Source organism: Rhinoraja longicauda, chromosome 1, assembly GCF_053455715.1.
Source record: "Rhinoraja longicauda isolate Sanriku21f chromosome 1, sRhiLon1.1, whole genome shotgun sequence".
Taxonomy (NCBI): domain Eukaryota; kingdom Metazoa; phylum Chordata; class Chondrichthyes; order Rajiformes; family Arhynchobatidae; genus Rhinoraja; species Rhinoraja longicauda.
The window spans coordinates 33,297,661-33,318,011 of record NC_135953.1 but is presented as its reverse complement, the minus strand read 5'-3'; the positions used below and the strand labels follow the sequence as shown (position 1 = coordinate 33,318,011).

The window sequence follows — 20,351 nt, the reverse complement described above, 5'->3', positions numbered from 1 at the left end:
TAAAGGACCCACAATAATATAATTTAAGTATCACACCTGTCATTGTGAATCTAAACAGTTGAAAAAAGATGAGCTACTGTGACACATCCCTTATAAATGGCTGCAGGTATTCTATTTGCATTGGAAGAGAACTGCAATGTTTCAATCATGGGTTTCCTTGAGTGCCAGGCATGAACTGTAACTTAGAAACATCTAATATTATACTCTTCAGTTTTAATACGGTCGATAAGTAAAAGAAAACAGAAAAATAAATGTTATCTATCCCGTTTTCTGTCGAGCAATTTTCTCAATTCAGTCCATTTTACAGCAATGTGCATTTACAGTGCCCAAGGGAAATGAAGCTTTTAGCAAGACTGTGCCACATTAAATAAAGCAATAAGTGGACTGAAGCCAAAATCAATTTTATGTAGCATTGAATGAAAAAAGGGCCTGAATGTTAATGTGAAAGTAACCAGCGATTTCATCATAACAGAACCGGAACAATTAGTATTTTGAGAAAAAAGTCAGTGTTGTATTCACACATCATAACTCACCAATTTTTATCTGCAGAGGGGATGGTTTGTAATTCATTGCCACAGTCTCACCCTCCCGGATGTCACTCTCGCCTTCAGAGATGGAGGTAGCTGTGGGATCCTGCTTGGAATAATAAAGTATTGTTTCGTTACAAAACAGATTCTAAGATTATTTCTATTGGCACCTAATATTTAAGTGGTATTTACTAACTATCTTAAGTTGTGTTTAAGAAATTGTATCAAGAGCACATTATACCATAGCTAATTATTTAGCTTGTGTGCAACAAATTTTGTTTTGCAAGTTTATGACTGATTTTGTAAAAGCACTTTAGAGCAGTGGTAACCTCCTTTGAGTAGATCCTGAAACTTGCTCTGCCCTTTTAGATTTTTCACAATTTAGATTGACACTTTAATTCTCACTCGGTGTGGACATAAACCTGGTAAACACTTCCTGGACATCCAATGTTGTTACACTGGCACCCCTTTCTTCAAAAATGATGAACTTATTCAGTCTGAGGAATCAGTCCAAAAGTTATGTTGACTTGCAGAATTGTCATGAATGGTCGCCAGTGTTCATTTAAGCAGCAAAAAGAAAGGCAATGAAACATTGTGACTGATGGGATTACTTTCACTGCTAAACTAATTTGCTGTAAGATTGCAAAATAGAGTCACTACTGTGCATTTGAATAAAGCATCCGAGGAAACAATAACATCTATTTGGCCTTAAAAGCAGAATTCAGGCCAGTCTTTTCTGAATTGTCCAACAAAGGGCCAAGACAGCCATTTCCGTGAAATTAGAGCAAGTAGATATCAAATTTATAGAACTGCTTCATTGTGCTCACCTACTCAATCACTACTGCTTATGATTTACTGAATAGGCATAGAATATTTTAAAGCACAATTTATAAACGAAGGAATTGTAATCTTGCACAATTTCTATGTTGACCTTTATAGAATCTCTGTCAAAGAGCGGAATAGTTATTTTAGTTTTCTGGGTAATATTTTTAGAAAGTTCATCAATGCTCCTTGTAGGAAATTGTCTGAGGGTTTTCTAACATTACAACGGTAACATTTTCATTGGAATGGCCTTGTTGCCCTAAACTGCTTTAGGACAGTCTGAAAGGGCCAGGTAACAATCTATATAAACTTGGACCCTTCGTTCCTTTCCAATAATCTTAATATGAAACTATTTATCTTTATCAGTTAATTGGCTTGGACAATATACTACTGTCAGAGATGGCAAATTACCTTTGGTACCAAACAAAGTGCTACAAAACAATCCAAGGGTCATATGATATGTTATTTGTTAAATGGGGAAAGATTGATGTGCAGCCTTGAAAGTGAAGATTTCAATTTGCCTCTTGGAGTACCCTGAATATAGCGTCATCAAGAAGTACATTGTAAAACTTTTAATAGTCACACTGAGGCTACAAGGACTACTGCTGCATTGAAAAACAGTAGATGACTCATGACAACCTGATAGAAATGTGCAATGGCTGGGAAATGACAGCGATAATTCATCATGCCATTTAAAAAAAAAAAAATGGACTTAAAACTATATATGTTTGTATAAACAGGACATACCTACCATTAGGATCTATTGTTTAATTTTTTATTGCCATGTTATATTATTAAAATGCTAGGGTTTAAATTAGTCATTGATTAAATTAAAAAATTCTACTACAGTAAGAAATGTTACTTCTGAAGGATTAAAAGATGTCACATGGATTGAAAGAACAAGGAGCTGAATTAAATCCAATGTGCATGAAGGAACTGCAGATACACTGAAGATAAACACAAAATGCTGGAGTAACTCAATGAACCAGGCAACATCTCTGGAGAAATGGAATCGGTGACGTTTCGGGGTCTGAATAAAGCACCTACCCAAAACGTCATCTATTCCTTTTCTCCAGAGATGCTGCCTGACCCGCTGCATTACTCCAGCAGAGTACTCCTTTTGTGTCTATCTTCAGAATTAAATCCAAGATAGAAAAGTGATTATGTTGTATAAGAAGATAACTGCAGATGCTGGTACAAATCGAAGGTTTTTATTCACAAAATGCTGGAGTAACTCAGCAGGTCAGGCAGCATCTCGGGAGAGAAGGAATGGGTGACGTTTTGGGTCGAGACCCTTCTTCAGTCTGAAGAAGGGTCTCGACCCGAAACGTCACCCATTCCTTCTCTCCCGAGATGCTGCCTGACCTGCTGAGTTACTCCAGCATTTTGTGAATAAAAAGTGATTATGTTACCTTCCTGAAAAGTGGTATTCCAATTATTCTAAGAATAACAGATAGAATCAGTGTAAATGGCATTAAAGATAGTTATAAAACAGTGAGTGAGCAGTGTAGGACTATTTTATCGTTCTTAATTAGACAAAGACCAATTCACTAAACCGAGATGCAATTGACAAAAGTGAACAGAACTTGGGGCATTAAAATCCAGGGAACCCAAATATCAAACAGCACACAGACAAAAACAAACCAAGAATCTAAATTCAGATTTTGAGAGCATTACAGAAAATGGAGAGAAAGGACAAGGAAATCAGAAAGTCAAAGAAAGGGCTTGAGAAAATGTTAGCAAATTAAACAATGCAATCTGAAGATGTACTGTAAATATGTAAAGAACATAAGAATAACTAGGCAATGAGTGGGGCCCCATAGAGACTATAAAAGGTGCATGTTGACAGAAGGTGCAAGTTTGGTTCATTAATAAATATTTTGTCTCTGGAACGCACTGTCTCAGAGTGTGGTTAAAGCATTTTAAAAGTATCTGGAAGAGCACTTGAAGCATAGAAGTTTATGTGCACAGAAAGATACAGCACAGGAATAGGCCCATTACTTCTGCACAAACCTTGATGCCAACCTAACTAATTGCATGTGCCAATCAAGGTCTGCATCCCTCTGCCGCTTCATATCGCTTCAACCATTGTTCAGTGTTGGTTCAATGTTTTTTTTAATGTCATGTGTAAAGAGATAGTGAAATACCTGTTCTGCATTCTAGCCATCAAATCATACCATACATTTAATGATAGACCCCTTTCTGAGACACGCGGACGCCATGTCCCGGAGTCAACATGCAACTCCCAAGTCTTTGAAACATCTGATTGAGGTCTAAAGAGATATGTAATTCTTACACATCTCACTTTAAAGACCCCTTGTCTGGCAGCACTGGATCAAATAAGGCACATGTGTAAAACTCAAGGCCCGCAGGCCGAATCCGGCCTGCCACATCATTTTATGTGGCCCGCGGGAGCTTAATTGTCATTGGTCGAATATCTTTTAAGTTACAGACATTTTAAACTTTAAAACTCTCATTTCTAAACACATTTTGTCCCAGTGCTGTGCGTCTGACGGCACCAGCACGGCACGGCCTCTCCCCACTCGCACAAACAAGATGGACGCTGCCCCCCCCCACAATCATGGGCTCCCCTCCCCTCACTCTCCCACACCCGGGGGACACTCCCGAGCAGGAGGGAGATGGTCGGACTGATGGTCCTCATCCTTCCCTTCAACCCACGCCACGGCGTCCTCGAGTCCCCCCTCCCGCCCGGGCCCAGCACCGTTACCGCACACAGAGCGCAGCGCAGCGGGCAGCTTCTCCTCCTCCTGCTTCAGCGGCCGCTTCCACCCATGGCGGCGTCGACGAAGGCCGCTGCCACCGACGACCCATCGCGACTTCAGAAAGATGGCGGCCTCCTCACACTCCGTCATCTTGTACGCGCCTCCCGCCGCGCCTCTCTCCTCTCTCCCCTCGCTTCTCTCCCCTCCCCAGTCTACCCGACACGTCGCTGCCCGACTCGAGTAGTCCCACCTCCGCCGCCCGCCTCGAGTAATCCGGCGCTCCCTCCTCCTCCCTGCACGCTCGGTAAGTGTCTTTCGCCGCCAACGACTCCACGGAGGGGAGTGGACGTGGGGGGCGAGTGGGTGGAGGGAAGGGTGGGGGAGGAGTGGGGAAAGGGGGTGGTGGAGAAAGGGGGGGGGGGTGAGAGTGGGTGAGAGTAGTGGGACTGGGGAGGGGGACAGCAGGGGTGGGGGTTGGTTGGGGGAAGAGAGTGGAGGTGGGGGGAAGGGGAACAGTGGGAGTCAGGGAAGAGGGGAGAGTGGGAGGGAGGGGGAGGGTGGGAGGAGCAGGGAGGGAGAGTGTGACTGGGGAGGGGGGTGGTGGTGAGGGGAAGAGAGAGTGGGAGTGGGGGGAAGGGGACAGTGGGGGTCAGGGAAGAGTGGGGGGAAGGAAAGGGGAGAAGGTGGGTGGGGGGAAGGGGGGGAGAAGGTGGGTGGGGGGAAGGGGGGGAGAAGGTGGGTGGGGGTAAGGGGGGGAGAAGGTGGGTGGGGGAAGGGGAGGGAGTGAGAGTGAAAGGGGAGGAGGGGGTGAGGGAGGAGGGGGAGAAGGTGGGTGGGGAGGGGAGGGAGAGGGGAGGAGGGGGTGGGGAGGGTGTGAGGGAGGAGGAGAGAGGGGGCGTGGGGAGAAGAGAGTGGGGGTGGGGGGAAGGGGGACAGTGGGGGTGGGGAAGAGGGGACAGTGGGGTGGGGGGCGGGGAAGAGGGGACAGTGGGGTGGGGGGCAGGGAAGAGAGAAGAGTTGGGGGTAGGGAGGGGGGGGGATAAGGGTGATTGAGTAGGGGGTTGAGGGTGCGACACCAATACAGGAGAGGCTTTGGGTCCAGGGCTCCTCGGTCACACCCTCTCCCCTTCCCTGTACCGCCTTTAATTGCGCTTCCCCTCCCCTGGAGGAGCACGGCACCACAGTGAAGGAGAAAGAAGATGGCCGCTGGCAGGACGGTGTCAGAGGCTCCCTCTTCCCTTTCCCCTCCTCACCCGCCCCTCTCCTCTCCATTTAATTTTTTTTAAGAGACAATTTATTTTAAAGAAAAAATGCGATTTTCCCAGGTCACAATGGAAACCCTACGAGGAACTTGTCAATATATTTTTGATATATTTTTACATTTATGTTAATGCATGTACAATATTTGTACATTTCAATAAATAATAATCAAATGCAGAGAGTTATTTAACAATATGTTAAGGATTAGTTACATTTATACAGTCTTACAGTTACAACCGGCCCTTTGAGGGCAACCATAATGCTGATGTGGCCCGGGGTGAAAATGAGTTTGACACCCCTGAAATAAGGGATTGCACTGGTCCAATGCGATGGGATTGGCTCCTTCTACCGCGTGCAACTGACACAGACTGTGCCCAAATAGACTCTGCAGTAGGGCCTCTCGTGGCTGTATTCCCCAACATCATGTTTTGAAACCACCGTGAACAGGCTATTCGTCGCCGCCAGCAACCACCTTTTCACTTCTAGACACAGAGGTCGACATGGTCTGCCTGCGAAGTCGACCATGGCACTCTGGGGCACTCTGTCGAAATGCAGCTTAAAAACTGTGCTTGTATCTGCTTCTTTCAGCTCCCAGGCAACGCGTTCCAACTCTGAACAAAAGTAAAACCTGCCTCGCAAACGCCATTATACTTCCCCCCTCTCAATTCAGATCTAAGCCTTCTAGTATTGACATTTTCACCTTGGGGCAAAAAAAATGCATCCATCTCATAATTTTACACTTCTATCAGGTTGTGCCTCAGCCTCCAACCTTCCATCATCTAAAGGAGGTCTGAAGAAGGGTCTCAACCCAAAATGTCACTGATTCCATTTATTTAGAGATATTGCCTGACCCGTTGAGTTATTGCAGTATTTAGTGTTCACCGTCCATCATCTAAACCCTGGAATACCCTATCCAACAACAGTGTATCTACACCAGAAGAACAAGTTCCAAAGTGGTAGCTCAATGCCACCCTTTCAAGGGCAACTGGGGGTGGGCAGAAAGTGTTGGTCTTGCCAGCAATGCCAATGAAAAGGGGCACACTATATGATGAAGGGGTTAAAAGTACCATTAGCAAATTTGCAGATGATACAAAGCTGGGTGGTAGTGTGAGCTGTGAGGAAGATGCTATGAGGTTGCAGGGTGATGCTTGGCAGATGCAGTTTAATGTGGATAAGTGTGAGGTTATCCACTTTGGTGGTACGAATAAGGCGGCAGATTATTATCTGAATGGTGTCAAGTTAGGAAAAGGGGACGTACAACGAGATCTGGGTGTCCTAGTGCATCAGTCACTGAAAGGAAGCATGCAGGTACAGCAGGCAGTGAAGAAAGCCAATGGAATGTTGGCCTTCATAACAAGAGGAGTTGAGTATAGGAGCAAAGAGATCCTTCTGCAGTTGTATAGGGCCCTAGTGAGACCGCACCTGGAGTACTGTGTGCAGTAGTGGTCTCCAAATTTGAGGAAGGATATTCTTGCTATTGAGGGCGTGCAGCGTAGGTTTACTAGGCCATTTAGAACAGAGATGAGGAAAAACTTCTTCAGTCAGAAAGTTGTAAATCTGTGGAATTCACTGCCTCAGAAGGCAGTGGAGGCCAATTCTCTGAATGCATTCAAGAGAGAGCTAAATAGAGCTCTTAAGGATAGCAGAGTCAGCGGGTATGGGGAGAAGGCAGGAACGGGGTACTGATTGAGAATGATCAGCCATGACCACATTGAATGGTGGTGCTGGCTCGAAGGGCCGAATGGCCTACTCCTGCACCTATTGTCTATTGTCTATAAATAACAAAATATATTGAAGAAACAGATCAGGAGGTGGAGATACACAAAAATGCATCTGTGAAAAGCCGGCAGGAGCCAAAATACAACTTTGGATTTTACATTCCCATCATCAGAGACCAACAGACGATAGATAGTCTGTGCAGGACATCAATTATGCCACAGAAGGAGTCATGCATGTCAGTTTTAAAACCTCATTGTAGAAAGGATATTGGGTGTCAATGCAAAAAGGTGCAACATAAATCTTTCCAGAATACCTGCAAGAGAGGATATACGATGAGGTTCTTGAAAAACTAGAATACCATTCACCACAGCAAAGAAGCTCACGAGCAGACTTAGAAAATAATTCAATATTTAAAAAGAGATTACGAGAATTAATAGGAATAGACTATTTCCAGCAGTTGTTGCAAATTGGAGGATGATTTAGGATTATTGCTAAAAGCACAGGAGCGATGGCTTCATATAAAGAATTACTTAAAACATGTAATACGTAAAGCAGTTGAACAACAGCCATTTTCCGAGATTAAGAGACTATTCTGAGCGGTCCAAAACATATATTACATAGCATTAGTTACAGAGAGGCTCCGGGTTACACCCATAGTCACCCAGTACCCAGGAGGAGAAATCAGCCTCACAAGGGCCTATTGCACTGTCATTATCCTCCATTATGATGACTGGATTAAGCATTTAACATTAAATAGTTTGAGACTGTGGCACGGCACACTTGTCCACGACATCAGAGGCTGATTTGTCCTTCGCACACTGTATTGGCAGATATATCGAGCGCCAGCTGTGGGAGCTTCGATCGCTCCGATGGATGGTTCACGGGAGAATAAAGAGAATAAAGAGGGAAGAGGATTGGAACTTTATTGTCTTCCATCACAGTGAGGAATGTGGTATCCGCTGTGGTGAATGTTTATGTTAATTTTTACGTAGTTGTGTGTCTTGTTGCTTTTTTTAGTATGGCTGTATAGTAATGGGCTATTGTTAGTCACATGTGTGACCAAAAATGTGAAAAATTGTGGAATACATCTCTTCTAATTCTGAAAGTATTATAGGTATATTGTCTTGTACTGTATATATGAGCTGTATATGTCGAAGTTTATCGTGAAAATTTTATATGTTACGCTGACAATGTTTGTTTAGAGTCAGAGGTAAAATATGATTGGTCACGTGTGTGACCTCACATGGCCCCAGAATCTCCTGCCAGCCTCTCCAGCTAACAACTCGCCTACCACTATGGCTCTGCCTGACATTACACCTCTGCTGTACCTGAGAGCCAGGCTTGGTACCACAGACCCGACTGCTACTCGTTCCTGATGGGTGATCCTCCTCAACAGTATCCCAAAGGGTAAATCTCTTTTGAAGGTGGATTGCCTCAGGAATCACCTGCGCTGTCTACTCCCTTTCCTCTTGGTCACTCACCTACTCTCTTCCTGAATCCTAGGCATGATCACCTCACTATAACTCCCATTTATAAGCTCTCATTCTCCCAGTCAATGGTGCTTGAGAACATCCAGCTGCAAGCCCCCGTCACCCAATCTGGTCTGTGAGGAACTGCACTGGGACACAATTTCCACAGGAGTAGTCATCAGGGAGACCAGCAGGGAAAAAAAAGCACAATCATACACAAGAACCAGACTATACCTTTATTTCCAGTAATTGCCTGCTCTGCCTCCTCCCCAAAACCTCTTGAGCCAAAGCCACATTTTTATCCTCCATATAGTCTCTTTCCCAACACAGCCACTCCCAATAGTGCACTCCGCTACACATTGCCTTCCTTTTATTGGCTGCTCATGGGCCAAGTTTGATTACTCACAGCAGACTTTTGAAATCTCCCACTGCTGAAATCTCCGACAATGAAATAGACTGACTCAAGCAATCCAACGGCAAGCATTTGAAATCTCCTGCTGCGAACTCCAAGGCCTCTAACTTGCGGTGTTACACTGAAATAATAACTACAATTATTCTTGTACATCTAAAAAATGCAAAGTCAATTGCAATACAAGATTAGTCCGAGAGTCGAAAAGCCCGTTTCTTGTAATAAAATGATACCTGTAATTGGGACGGCATTAGGTAAATTAGTAACAGGGTGCAATAATTGCTAGCTGCACTAATTTTGTGCATCAGTTGTTCGTATGCCTCCCTCGGGGAGAAGTTGCGAGTTAAGTATGCTGATCCTACATGCTGAGTAGATGAAGCTTGAAGAATACAAAGCACAATAACAAGCATCGCCCGGTGATTGAAATACTGTTCCAAGGTCAAGGCTACATGTCAGCAAGGAATCTAATAAACAAAAACTAGTGGTGCTCAACAACACATCCAAGTAAATTTATAGCAGACAAAATTAAAATGTTTTTAATGGGACCATTGACCTCAATTAACAGTGTGTTTATAAATTCAAAACCTAGATAAAAGACGTTTGCAATTACACCATCTAAAACACAATGGATATTAAGATCTCTTATTGCTCGACGTAGCAGTTCTTCTTGGACCTTCTTTTAAAACAGAGGATGCTTCAACGTCAGTTCCATTGTTACTGAGGCGGCTGATGATAAGCTGTCGTCTATTTGCTTATCCTGCCAATGGATATGGAGAATTTTGCAGAGACAGCATTGGCAACGCCAGTTTGGGGTGGTTGTAGCTAATTCATGTCTCTGAAGCACAGAGGGGAACTGGGATTACTGCGACTAAGCAAACCATGAGCTCCGTCAGGTTGAAGATATTGACTTTCAAACTTTTCCTCCGACATCCAAAAGTTGTACTGAATTGCATCCCTGGCATCCGCCTTCACCAAGTAGGTGACATGGAATGGGAGGTGATCTACACATTCCATGTCTCCTCATGAACATTAATTGTTTCAGGTGTTGGAATGCAGTTGAGTTAGGTTGGAGGACCACGCTTGTTTTGTGTATGGCCCATGCTCTCATACACTTCAATAAATGAATCAATTATTACTTGGAGCTCATCCTTGAAAAATGAAGACAATAACACAAAACAAGTATGAACGGGTGATCGATGGTTGGCGTGGACTCAGTGGGCCAAGGAGCCCTTTTCAATGCTGCATCTCTAAAGGAAACTGAAGGCGACATAGCGCCTTAGTTCATGATGGCTTTCTCATATTAAGCCACTTTACCAGCAATGACAAAGTGACCTGCTGGGCCCAGTGTCGTTTGTCATCAATATCAATGATTTGGACAAGAAAGTACAGGCATGACAATGGAGCTAAATACAGATAAGTGTGAGATGTTGCATTTTGGGAAGTCTAACCATGGCAGAATCTACACAGTTCATGGCAGACCTCTAGGGAGTGTGGTAGAGCGGAGGGGTTAAGGAGGTGTACATAGTTCCTTGAAAGTGGCACCACAAGTAGAGATGGTGGTCAAGGTGGCTTTCAACACATTGGCCTTCATCAGTCAGACTATTGAGTATAGAAGTTGGGAGGTTATGTTACAGTTGTACAAGACATTGATGAAGCAACATTTGGAATATGGTGTTCAGGTTTGCTCGGACTGTTATATGACATACGTTGTTAAACTGGAGTGGGTGCAGAGAAGATTTACAAGGATGTTGCCATGACTCGAGGGCCTGAGTTATTGAGAGGTTGAGTGGGCTAGGACTTTATTCCGTGTAGCAGAGGAGGATCAATAGTGATCTTATAGGTCTATAAGATAATGAGAGGAATAAATCGGGTAAATGCACAGAGTAGGGGAATCAAGAACCAAAGGGCATATGGTGAAGGTGAGGGGGGATGATTTAATAGGAACCTGAAGGGAAACTATTTTTTTTTTTAAACACAAATGGTGGTAGGTATATGGAACAAGCTGCCAGAGGAGGTCATTGAGGCAGATACTATCACAACGTTAAAAAAAAATATTTGGACAGGTACATGGGTAGGATATGTTTAGAAGGATATGGAACAACACAGACAGATGGGACTAATGTAGACGAGGCATGTTGATCAGCATGAGTAACTTGGGTCGAAGGGCCTATATCCATGCTGTATGACTCCAAGAGAGGCTATCAGAGAATGGCATGGGATTCATGTATCAAAGTTCATGGGAGAAACGTGCAGAAAGAGTTCAGGAACTTAATGGGATAGAAGGTACTCAGTTAGTGGAAGAGTTAAGGCTATTTGATTACATGTCTTGAAGATGGAAGAGCATGGCAGCACTGTACACGGATGATGCTGACCTCCTCTAACTGGATCGCGTGTTGCAAAGGGGGGGGGTGCTCAGCTGTGACCCTAACCCAATTGACACAATGCCATACCCAAATTTTATTGCTCCACGGTACTTAGTGATGAAGAATTAAAAAAATAGCAAAATTTGTTATTTTGTATTTATTTTTGCCCATGAAAATCCCAACAGAATGACTTTACTCCACATCGCAAATTTTTGTGTTGTGATTTGTGAATTCCTTGCGTAAACTGCAAGGACACAGGAGTTGACTTTATTCGGTGTTTCATCAACTTTTCAGCATCAAAATAGAGGAGGGTGGTAAAATACCATTGGTGCTTGTTGTGGCGGTCCCTAGTGGTGAGCCACCCTCGGCTCGGGGGGTCACAGAACTTGGAATGGGGAGGAGTGGCAGTTGGTAGTGGGTAGTGGGGTTCCAGGAGGAGTTAAACTGGTTGGGGGTTTGGGGAGCTGTACGGTGCTTGAGGAATAAAGAAACATTCGCTTGACACGTGTCCCGCTTCAGTGGCTTTGCTTGTCACACGTGTCCCGCTTCATTGTATTATTTGTTTTCCAATAATCAATAAAACTACCAAATCACAAATTAACCTTGTGTAAGATATATCTGGACATTGTGGGAAATGAGGGAGGAAATTGGCAGAGTCCTGGTTGAAATTTACAGGTCGTTTTTAAATGCAGGAGGTTTGTTTGAAGACCTGACCAAAAATCCTGATGAGGGCAGAGCTGTAGATGTCCTATACATGGACTTCAGCAAGGCATTTAGTGAGAGGAGGGAAACTGAATACAGAGGTGTAGACAATGACTTTGTTGAGTGGTGTGGGCTGAATCAGCTGCAGCTCAACACCGACAAGACTAAGGAGTTAATGGTGGACTTTAGGAGGAGGGGAACACCACTGTCCCTTGTCTCCATCAATGGTGTGGATGTGCAGTTTACCAGGGAGTACAAATACCTTGGAGTGTCCCTGGACAGTAAACTGGACTGGTCCAGGAACGCTAAGACCTTGTACAAGAAGGGCGGCACGGTAGCGCAGCGGTAGAGTTGCTGCTTTACAGCGAATGCAGCGCCGGAGACACAGGTTCGATCCTGACTACGGGTGCTGCACTGTAAGGAGTTTGTACGTTCTCCCCGTGACCTGCGTGGGTTTTCTCCGAGATCTTCGGTTTCCTCCCACACTCCAAAGACGTACAGGTATGTAGGTTAATTGGCTGGGTAAATGTAAAAATTGTCCCTAGTGGGTGTAGGATAGTGTTAATGTACGGGGATCACTGGGCGGCACGGACTTGGAGGGCCGAAAAGGCCTGTTTCCGGCTGTAGATATATGATATGATATGATATGATATGATATGATATGATATGATATGATAAGGAGCAAAGCCAGCTGTACTGTTTGAGAAAGCTCTGCTCCTTCAACGTCTGCAGTAAGATGCTGCAGATGTTCTACCAATCGGTGGCAGCCAGTGCCATCTTCTTTGCTGCTGTGTGCTGGGGCAGCAGGGCAAAGGCCGCGGAAGCCAATAGGATTAACAAACTCATCGGGAAGGCTGGCTCCGTCCTGGGGGCGAAGTTGGATTCATGGGAGGTGGTCTTAAAGGGAGGATGCTCCTCAAACTGCAGAGCATCCTGGACAACACAGCTCACCCCCTCCATGGCACACTGGTCAACCCGAGGAGTACCTTCAGCAACAGACTGGTTCCACCAAGATGCAGGACAGAACAGCAGAGGAGATCCTTCTTCCCGGTGGCTATCAAACTGTATAACTCCTCCCCCTTCTGTCGTGGGGTAGACTGAGATTGACTCCCCCCCCCCCGCGCCCAATCTTTGCACGTACCCAATCCGTTTCACTCGTCACTTTAATTTCATGTATTTTGTGTTTTTATGACTGTTGGCAAATCAATTTCCCTCCTGGGATAAATAAAGTTCTATCGTATCGTACAAGGTTCCGCATGGTAGACTGCTCTGGAAGGTTAGATCACATGGGATCCAAGGAGAATTAGCTGAATGGATCGAAAATTGGCTTCATGGAAGGAAGCAGAGGGTGATGGTGGAAGGTTGCTTCTTGGCCTGGAGTCCTGTGACTAGTGGTGTGCCTCAGGGTTTGGTGCCGAGCCTGTTACTGTCTTTCATCTACATCAATGATTTGGATGAGAACATACATGGCAAGATTAGCAAGTTTGCTGATGATGCAAAAGTAGGTGTTGCTAAGAGTGAAGATGGTTGTGAAAAATTGCAGCAGAATCTTGATCGATTGCAGTAGAATCTTGATCCATTCCAGGTGGGCCGAGGAATGGTAGATGGAATTTAATACAGAGAAATATGAAGTGTTTCATTTTGTGATGTCTAACATGGACAGGACCTACATAGTGAATGGTAGGGCAGAGGGATCTAGGAGTGCAGGTGTGTGGTTCCTTGAATGTTGAGTTGCCAATAGATAAGGTAGTCAGAAAGGCTTTTGGGACTTTGGCCTTCATCAGTCAGAATATTAAGAATTGTGTTCAGTTCGGGGCACCATGTAATAGGAAATATGTTGTCAAGCTGGAAAGAGTATGGAGAAGATTTGAGAATGTTGACAGGATAGAGAGTCAGAGCGATAGGGAGAGGTTGAGTAGGCTGGGACTACTGTGGTCATAAAGAAGGGGATGGCAATAGACAATGATTCTTGACTTCCCTCGTCAGCCACGGTTGAGCCGCCTTCCCAGTTTTATTTTTTTGCCAGACAGGGATGAACAATTTCTGGAGTTCATCCATGCGATCTTTAAATCTTCATCATTGTATCTCCACTGTCAACCCTTTAAGTATAATTTGCCAGTCTATCCTAGCCAGTTCCCATCTAAAGGAGACTTTGAAGGTATGAGACGGGAATTGGCTAGGGTAGACTGGCAAATGATACTTAAAGGGTTGGCAGTGAAGATTTAAAGACCCCATGGATGAACTCCAGAAATTGTTCATCCCAGTCTGGCACAAAAATAAAACTGGGAAGGCGGCTCAACCGTGGCTGATGAGGGATGTCAAGGATAGTGTTAAAGCCAAGGAAGAGGCATATCAATTGGCCAGAAGAAGTGGCAAATCAGTGGACTGGGAGAAATTTAAAAATCAACAGAGGAGGTCAAAGGGGTTAATTAAGAGGGGGAAAAAAGACCATGAAAGAAAGCTTGTGGGAAATATAAAAACTGACTGCAAAAGTTTCTTTAGGTATGTTAAAAAGGAAAAGATTAGTGAAGAGAATGTAGGTCCCTTACAGTCAGAGACAGATAATGGAAAACAAGAAAATGGCAGAACAGTTAAACAAGTACTTTGGTTCTGTCTTCACTGAGGAAGACATAAACAATTTCCCGGAAATACTAGGGGACAGAGGATCTACTGGGAGAGAGGAACTGAAGGGAATTCACACGAGTCAGAAAATGGTGTTCGGTAAACTGTTGGGAATGAAGGCAGATAAATCCCTAGGGCCAGATGGTCTGCATCCCAGCATACTCAAGGAGTGGCCCTAGAAATCATGGATGCATCGGTGATTATTTTCCAATGTCCTATCGACTCTGGATCAGTTCCTGTGGACTAGAGGGTAGACAATAGACAATAGGTGCAGGAGTAGGCCATTCGGCCCTTCGAGCCAGCACCGTCATTCAATGTGATTATGGCTGATCATTCTCAATCAGTAGCCAAGGTAACCACTTTTTAAGAAAGGAGGGAGAGAGAAAACAGGGAATTATAGACCAGTTAGCCTTACATCAGTAGTGGGGAAGATGCTGGGAGTCGATTATTAAAGATGTTATGGCAGCGCATTTGGAAAACAGTGACGGGATCGGTCAAAGTCAGCATGGATTTATGAAGGGGACATCATGCTTGACTAATCTTTTGGAATTTCTTGAGGATGTAACAAGTAGAATGGATAAGGGAGAGCCAATGGATGTGGTGCATCTGGACTTTCAAAAAGCCTTTGACAAGAGATCAGTGTGCAAAATTAGAGTGCATGGTATTGGGGGGGTAGGGTATTGACATGGATAGAGAACTGGTTGACAGGCAGGAAGCAAAGAGTAGGAATTAACGGGCCCTTTTCAGAATGGCAGGCAGTGACTAGTGGGGAGCCGCAGGGCTTGGTGCTGGGACCCCAGGTGTTTACAATAACGATGGACAATTACAATACTGCCTGCTGTACCTACATGTTTACTTTCAGTGATTGGTTTACAAGGACACCCAGGTCTCGTTGCACCTCCCTTTTTCCTCTTCTGACACTAAATGAAATTCCTCGTATGTTGCAAAACATACTTGGCTAATAAAGTATGATTATGATGATTATGATTGAAATAATAATCTGCCTCCTTGTTCTTGCCGCCCGTGGATAACCTCACATTTATCTACATTATACTGCAACTGCCATGCATCAGCCCACTCACTCAACCTATCCAAGTCACCCTGCAACCTCCTAGCATCCTCTTCACAGTTCACACTGCCACTCAGCTTTGTGTCATATGCAAACTTGCTAACGTTACTTCTAATTCCTTCATCCAAATCATTAATAAATATTGTAAATAGTTGCAGCCCCAGCACCGAGCCTTGTGGCACTCCACTCGCCACTGCCTGCCATTCTGACAGGAACCCGTTTATTCCTACTCTTTGTTTCCTGTCTGCCAATTAATTCTCTATCCATGTCAATACCCGACCCCCAATACCATGTGCGCTAATTTTGCCCACTAATCTCCTGTGTGGGACCTTATCAAAGGCAACAGTTAAAGAATCCCTACGAACCAACAGCAACATTCGCAGAGGAGGAAAACTTAATGTTACAAGCCAAGCATTCTTTTCTCAAAGTGAGAGCAGCAGCAGAACAGATTAACTAGTCTCAAACTCAGAGATAATTCGAAAATAACCGCACATTTCATTAAATTTCAGTGTTTCAGTGGACATTGATATCAGACGAACAATTTAAATAGTAAAAATGTTCCCACTGTCGATCAGTCTACTATTTGCAGAAATTCACGCATTAAAAAGATCAGAGGAAAGCCAGATCAAAAACTACATGAAAAGGAGAAACTAAAGGAATTAAAAGTTAAGTTCAAGATTTATTTCAGTGGGAGTAGAAATTATTACTGTTGGTAATTATCTGGATTAAGCTATCAGGATAATTATTCATAGATTATAATGAAGCTAGATAAGATTTGGTATTGTATTTCAAAAGATTTATCAGATCAGGCATTCCCAAATAAAATCCGACCATAAATCATTACTCCTATTCACAAATCATAAACTGAATTTTCAAGTTTCTTCTCAATTACTTATGTCATCAGTGAGGTAATGAATAGAAGAACATCATGATTCAATAAGTGTTCTATTGTCATATGAAACAGAACAATGACATTCTTTCTTACAACAGCACAACATGTTTTTGGAAGCCGAATACTCAATAGATAAACAAACAAAAAAGTTCAATAAATGACAAAACAATATACTGCAAAAAACAAACCCCAAAGTCCCTACTGCAACCAAAGCAGTTTAGTGTAGTCAGAAATGTAATCCGAGCCAAACTATAAATGAATTACATTTCTAGAACAGCACGCATTTTGCAAAAACCATGCTATCCTGTAAAAGATTTCCTGACAAAATAATGTACCTTTTCCCTTCAAGAAGATCTCATATATTTTAATTCTATTTGTTTGGATCAGTTTGCATCAATTTTATTGTTAATCCAGAGCATCACCACAAAATGCTCATAGAATCTTACTCATAGAAGAGTGTTGGAAGAGTATTATTCTGGTTGGAGGTCTTGACCAGTGGACTTCTGCAGGAACCAGTGATGGGACCTTTCTTGCTTGTTTATCTAAACATAGCACAAAAAGTAAGGAAATTTGTGTTTGGTAGATTATTTCTTTGTTGTAACAATGCTTCTTGGCAATAAATCTTATACCGTTGGAAAGCCTGTTTATTTCCCTTTTAAATGGTGCCACATTTGTAAGGAACATGCATTTGTGGGATGAGCAGCAGAGCTGAGTATATGGATTGCGCCCATGAAAAATCTGCCAAATCTTCTCTGCCAATGCCAAACAGCTTATTCTGCTGTTGTTATTGACTCTTGTTTTTGAGCTTCTGGTACCCCCAGGTGCTGACAATCAGGTGCCTGATTGGCACCTGATTGGCAGCATCTGTGAGCATGGGCCCTGCTACAGTGGTCAGTAGGTGTCTGCTCCAAGAATCGGCATGCCACGTTTGACTGATCTGGATAGGGCCCGTGCGATAGGGCAACTTCAAGCTGGTGTTCCACAAAACCAAGTTGCGGCATCATTTGGAGTGAGCCCTAGTACCATCTCCAAAGTGAAGGCCAAGTTCCATATAACGGGGGATGTCAGAGACAGGCCGCGAAGTGGGCGTCCCAAGAAGACGACACCCGAAGAAGACCGTTTCCTCACCCTGTCAGCACTTAGGAACCGTAGGCTGTCTTCTACAGATTTGCAGTCAAGGTTTGCAGGACGATATGGCCGACGGCTCTCTGCCCAGACAATTCGGAACAGACTGCACGCAGCCGATCTCCGGTCTCATAGGGCTGCCAGGAGGCCTGCCATGACTGCCCTTCACCGTTAGGCCCATTTGCGCTGGTGTCGGCAACACGTGCACTGGAACCTGAACATGTGGAGGAACGTTATGTTCAGCGATGAGTCCAGATTCTGCCTACGGCAGTTGGATCATAGGGTCAAAGTGTGGAGAAGACGCGGAGAACGCTATGCTGATTGCTGCACCGATAGAGTAACATCTTTTGGTGGAGGCAGTGTGATGGTGTGGGGCGGTATCTCCGAGGCTTGTCATCATTGGAGCCAAAACGAGGCTTGTCATCATTGGAGGCAATCTCAATGCAGAGAGATATCGAGATGAGATTCTGCAACCAGTGGCAATCCCATATCTCCACAGTCTGGGACCGAACTCTATCCTCCAAGATGACAATGGTCGCCCCCACAGAGCAGGGTTTCTCAGAGACTACCTCCAGAATTTGGGAGTGGAGAGGATGGAATGGCTGCTGTGGCTGTGTATGGTTCTTCCACACACTACTGAGGCTCCTGTTTATTAAATGAATAAATTGTTAAATTGCCAATATGTCTTGTTTCTTCAGACTTCAATCATCCAATCCACCAAACAACACCGAACAAGAGTCAATGGCAGAATAAGCTGTTTGGCATTGGCAGAGAAGATTTGGCAGATTTTTCATGGGCGCAACCCACATACTCAGCTCTACTGCTCATCCCACAAATGCATGTTCCTTACAAATGTGGCACCATTTAAAAGGGAAATAAACAGGCTTTCCAACAGTATAAGATTTATTGCCAAGAAGCATTGTTACAACAAAGAAATAATCTACCAAACACAAATTCCCTTATTTTTTGTGCTATGTTTATATACTAAAACTCTCGCTTGTTTGTTTGTTTGTTCCTGAACTATAGCCAAAACGGTACACAATAGCGTGACAATTTTAGGCCCTCCTTACTCACCGTCATCCCTTTGGTGCTAATGGAAGAGGTTTCATTGAAATCGGTGTTATATTTTAAAAGTTATTCACATTTTAAAGTTTAAATCTATCTCCTAGGGAGGGAGGGAGGTGGGAGGATAAGGGGGGTTGATGGGGATGGAGTGGGGGATAGGAGGGGGGGAGGGAGGGATGAAGGGGGGAGGGGGGTTGGGGGGGTGGGGGGTGGAGAGGGAGGGGAGAGCGCTGCACCAATGCAGGAGGTTTGGGCCCAACGGGTCCACCTGATCTAGTATACAAATAAATTGGATGCAAATGCAGATAGGTTGGTTAATAGGTTGCAGTGTAAAGTAAAGATCTACAGAAACGGGCGGAGTAATGGCAGGGTATTTAATCCTAGAATGTGCGAGTTGTTGCATTTTGGGAGATCGAATGCAAGGGAATATTTACAGTTAATGGCAAGACCCTTAACAACATCGATGTACAGAGGGATCTTAAGGGTCCTGGTCTATAGCTTCTTTAAAATAACAACACAAGTACATAGTGGTAAAGAATGTAGAAATAAAGAACTGCTGGTTTATACCAAAAATACACAGAGTGCTGGAGTAACTCACCGGGGGGTCAGGAAGAACAAAAATGATGGGTGACGTTTTGGGTCGGGATCGGGTCTGCACTCTGGGTGTCTTAGGCCGGCTGTGGGAGGTGCCCCAGTGCACGGTCAGTGCAGTGACTGTATGAGACGAGGGACGCAGCACTCCCATGACATGTCGGGACAATGCAATGGTGCAACGGGCCTCTGGAGGCCCCGTAGCAGCTTGGATCGAGCACTCCTCCAAGGGGTGGGTATAAGGAGGCATCCAAGAGCTGGTGCACAGCCTCAGCACTGTAGAGATCTATTGTCGGCAGGTTTAATAACAATGTTGGGATTGTTGCTGAGTGAGCGGGAGAAGAGGTAGTCCGAGATCTTCGGTTTCCTCCCACACTCCAAAGACGTACAGGTATGTAGGTTAATTGACTGGGTAAATGTAAAAATTGTTCCTAGTGTGTGTAGGATAGTGTTAATGTGCGGGGATCACTGGGCGGCGCGGACTCAGTGGGGCGAAGGGCCTGTTTCCGCGCTATATCTCTAAAAATCTTTTTTTTTTAAATCTACTGTCAGACGAGGACTCCTTATCAGAGAAAAAGACCCAGAGGCAGAGCTCAACGCCATGGCACGTTTGGACCTCGTTAAGATGTCGGCATAGGGCATACAAAGACAAGGCCTCTGCTGAGGACTGACCATTCGGCATTGGAAAGAGGGAGGTCAGGGGAGGAGATGGTGAAACTTTATTACAATTATCCTGATGCCAACATTCCTCCTCCTTCCTCAAGGACTCTCCCCGCCAACCTTTTACCCTCTCTGGACCGTTCTGTTTCCAGCTGCTGACATGACATCAAACTTCTTGACTTCTCCACTCCCCTTACTCATTCCAATCTCACCCCCTCTGAATGCACAGCATCCACTCACTCAACCACAATCACAACTTTGTTTTTAAACTAGCCAAGGATGGAGGTGTCATTGTAGTCTGGCAGGCTGACCTCTAGTTTGCTTTAGTTTATT

At 44.3% G+C, this 20,351-nt stretch overlaps 1 protein-coding gene across 2 annotated transcripts in view; it reads right to left on the bottom strand.

The window, feature by feature from the left end:
- The window catches only part of fam219aa (family with sequence similarity 219 member Aa), a 55,365-nt gene that overhangs the window by 30,083 nt on the left and 4,931 nt on the right, over window positions 1–20,351 (bottom strand). Inside the window, exon 2 of one of the 2 annotated variants that reach the window (XM_078429600.1) lies at window positions 534–636. In XM_078429600.1, the coding sequence (XP_078285726.1) occupies window positions 534–636 (103 nt within the window). The remainder of the gene's footprint in view (window positions 1–533; window positions 637–20,351) is intronic. The other variant, XM_078429686.1, reaches the window with a different exon arrangement.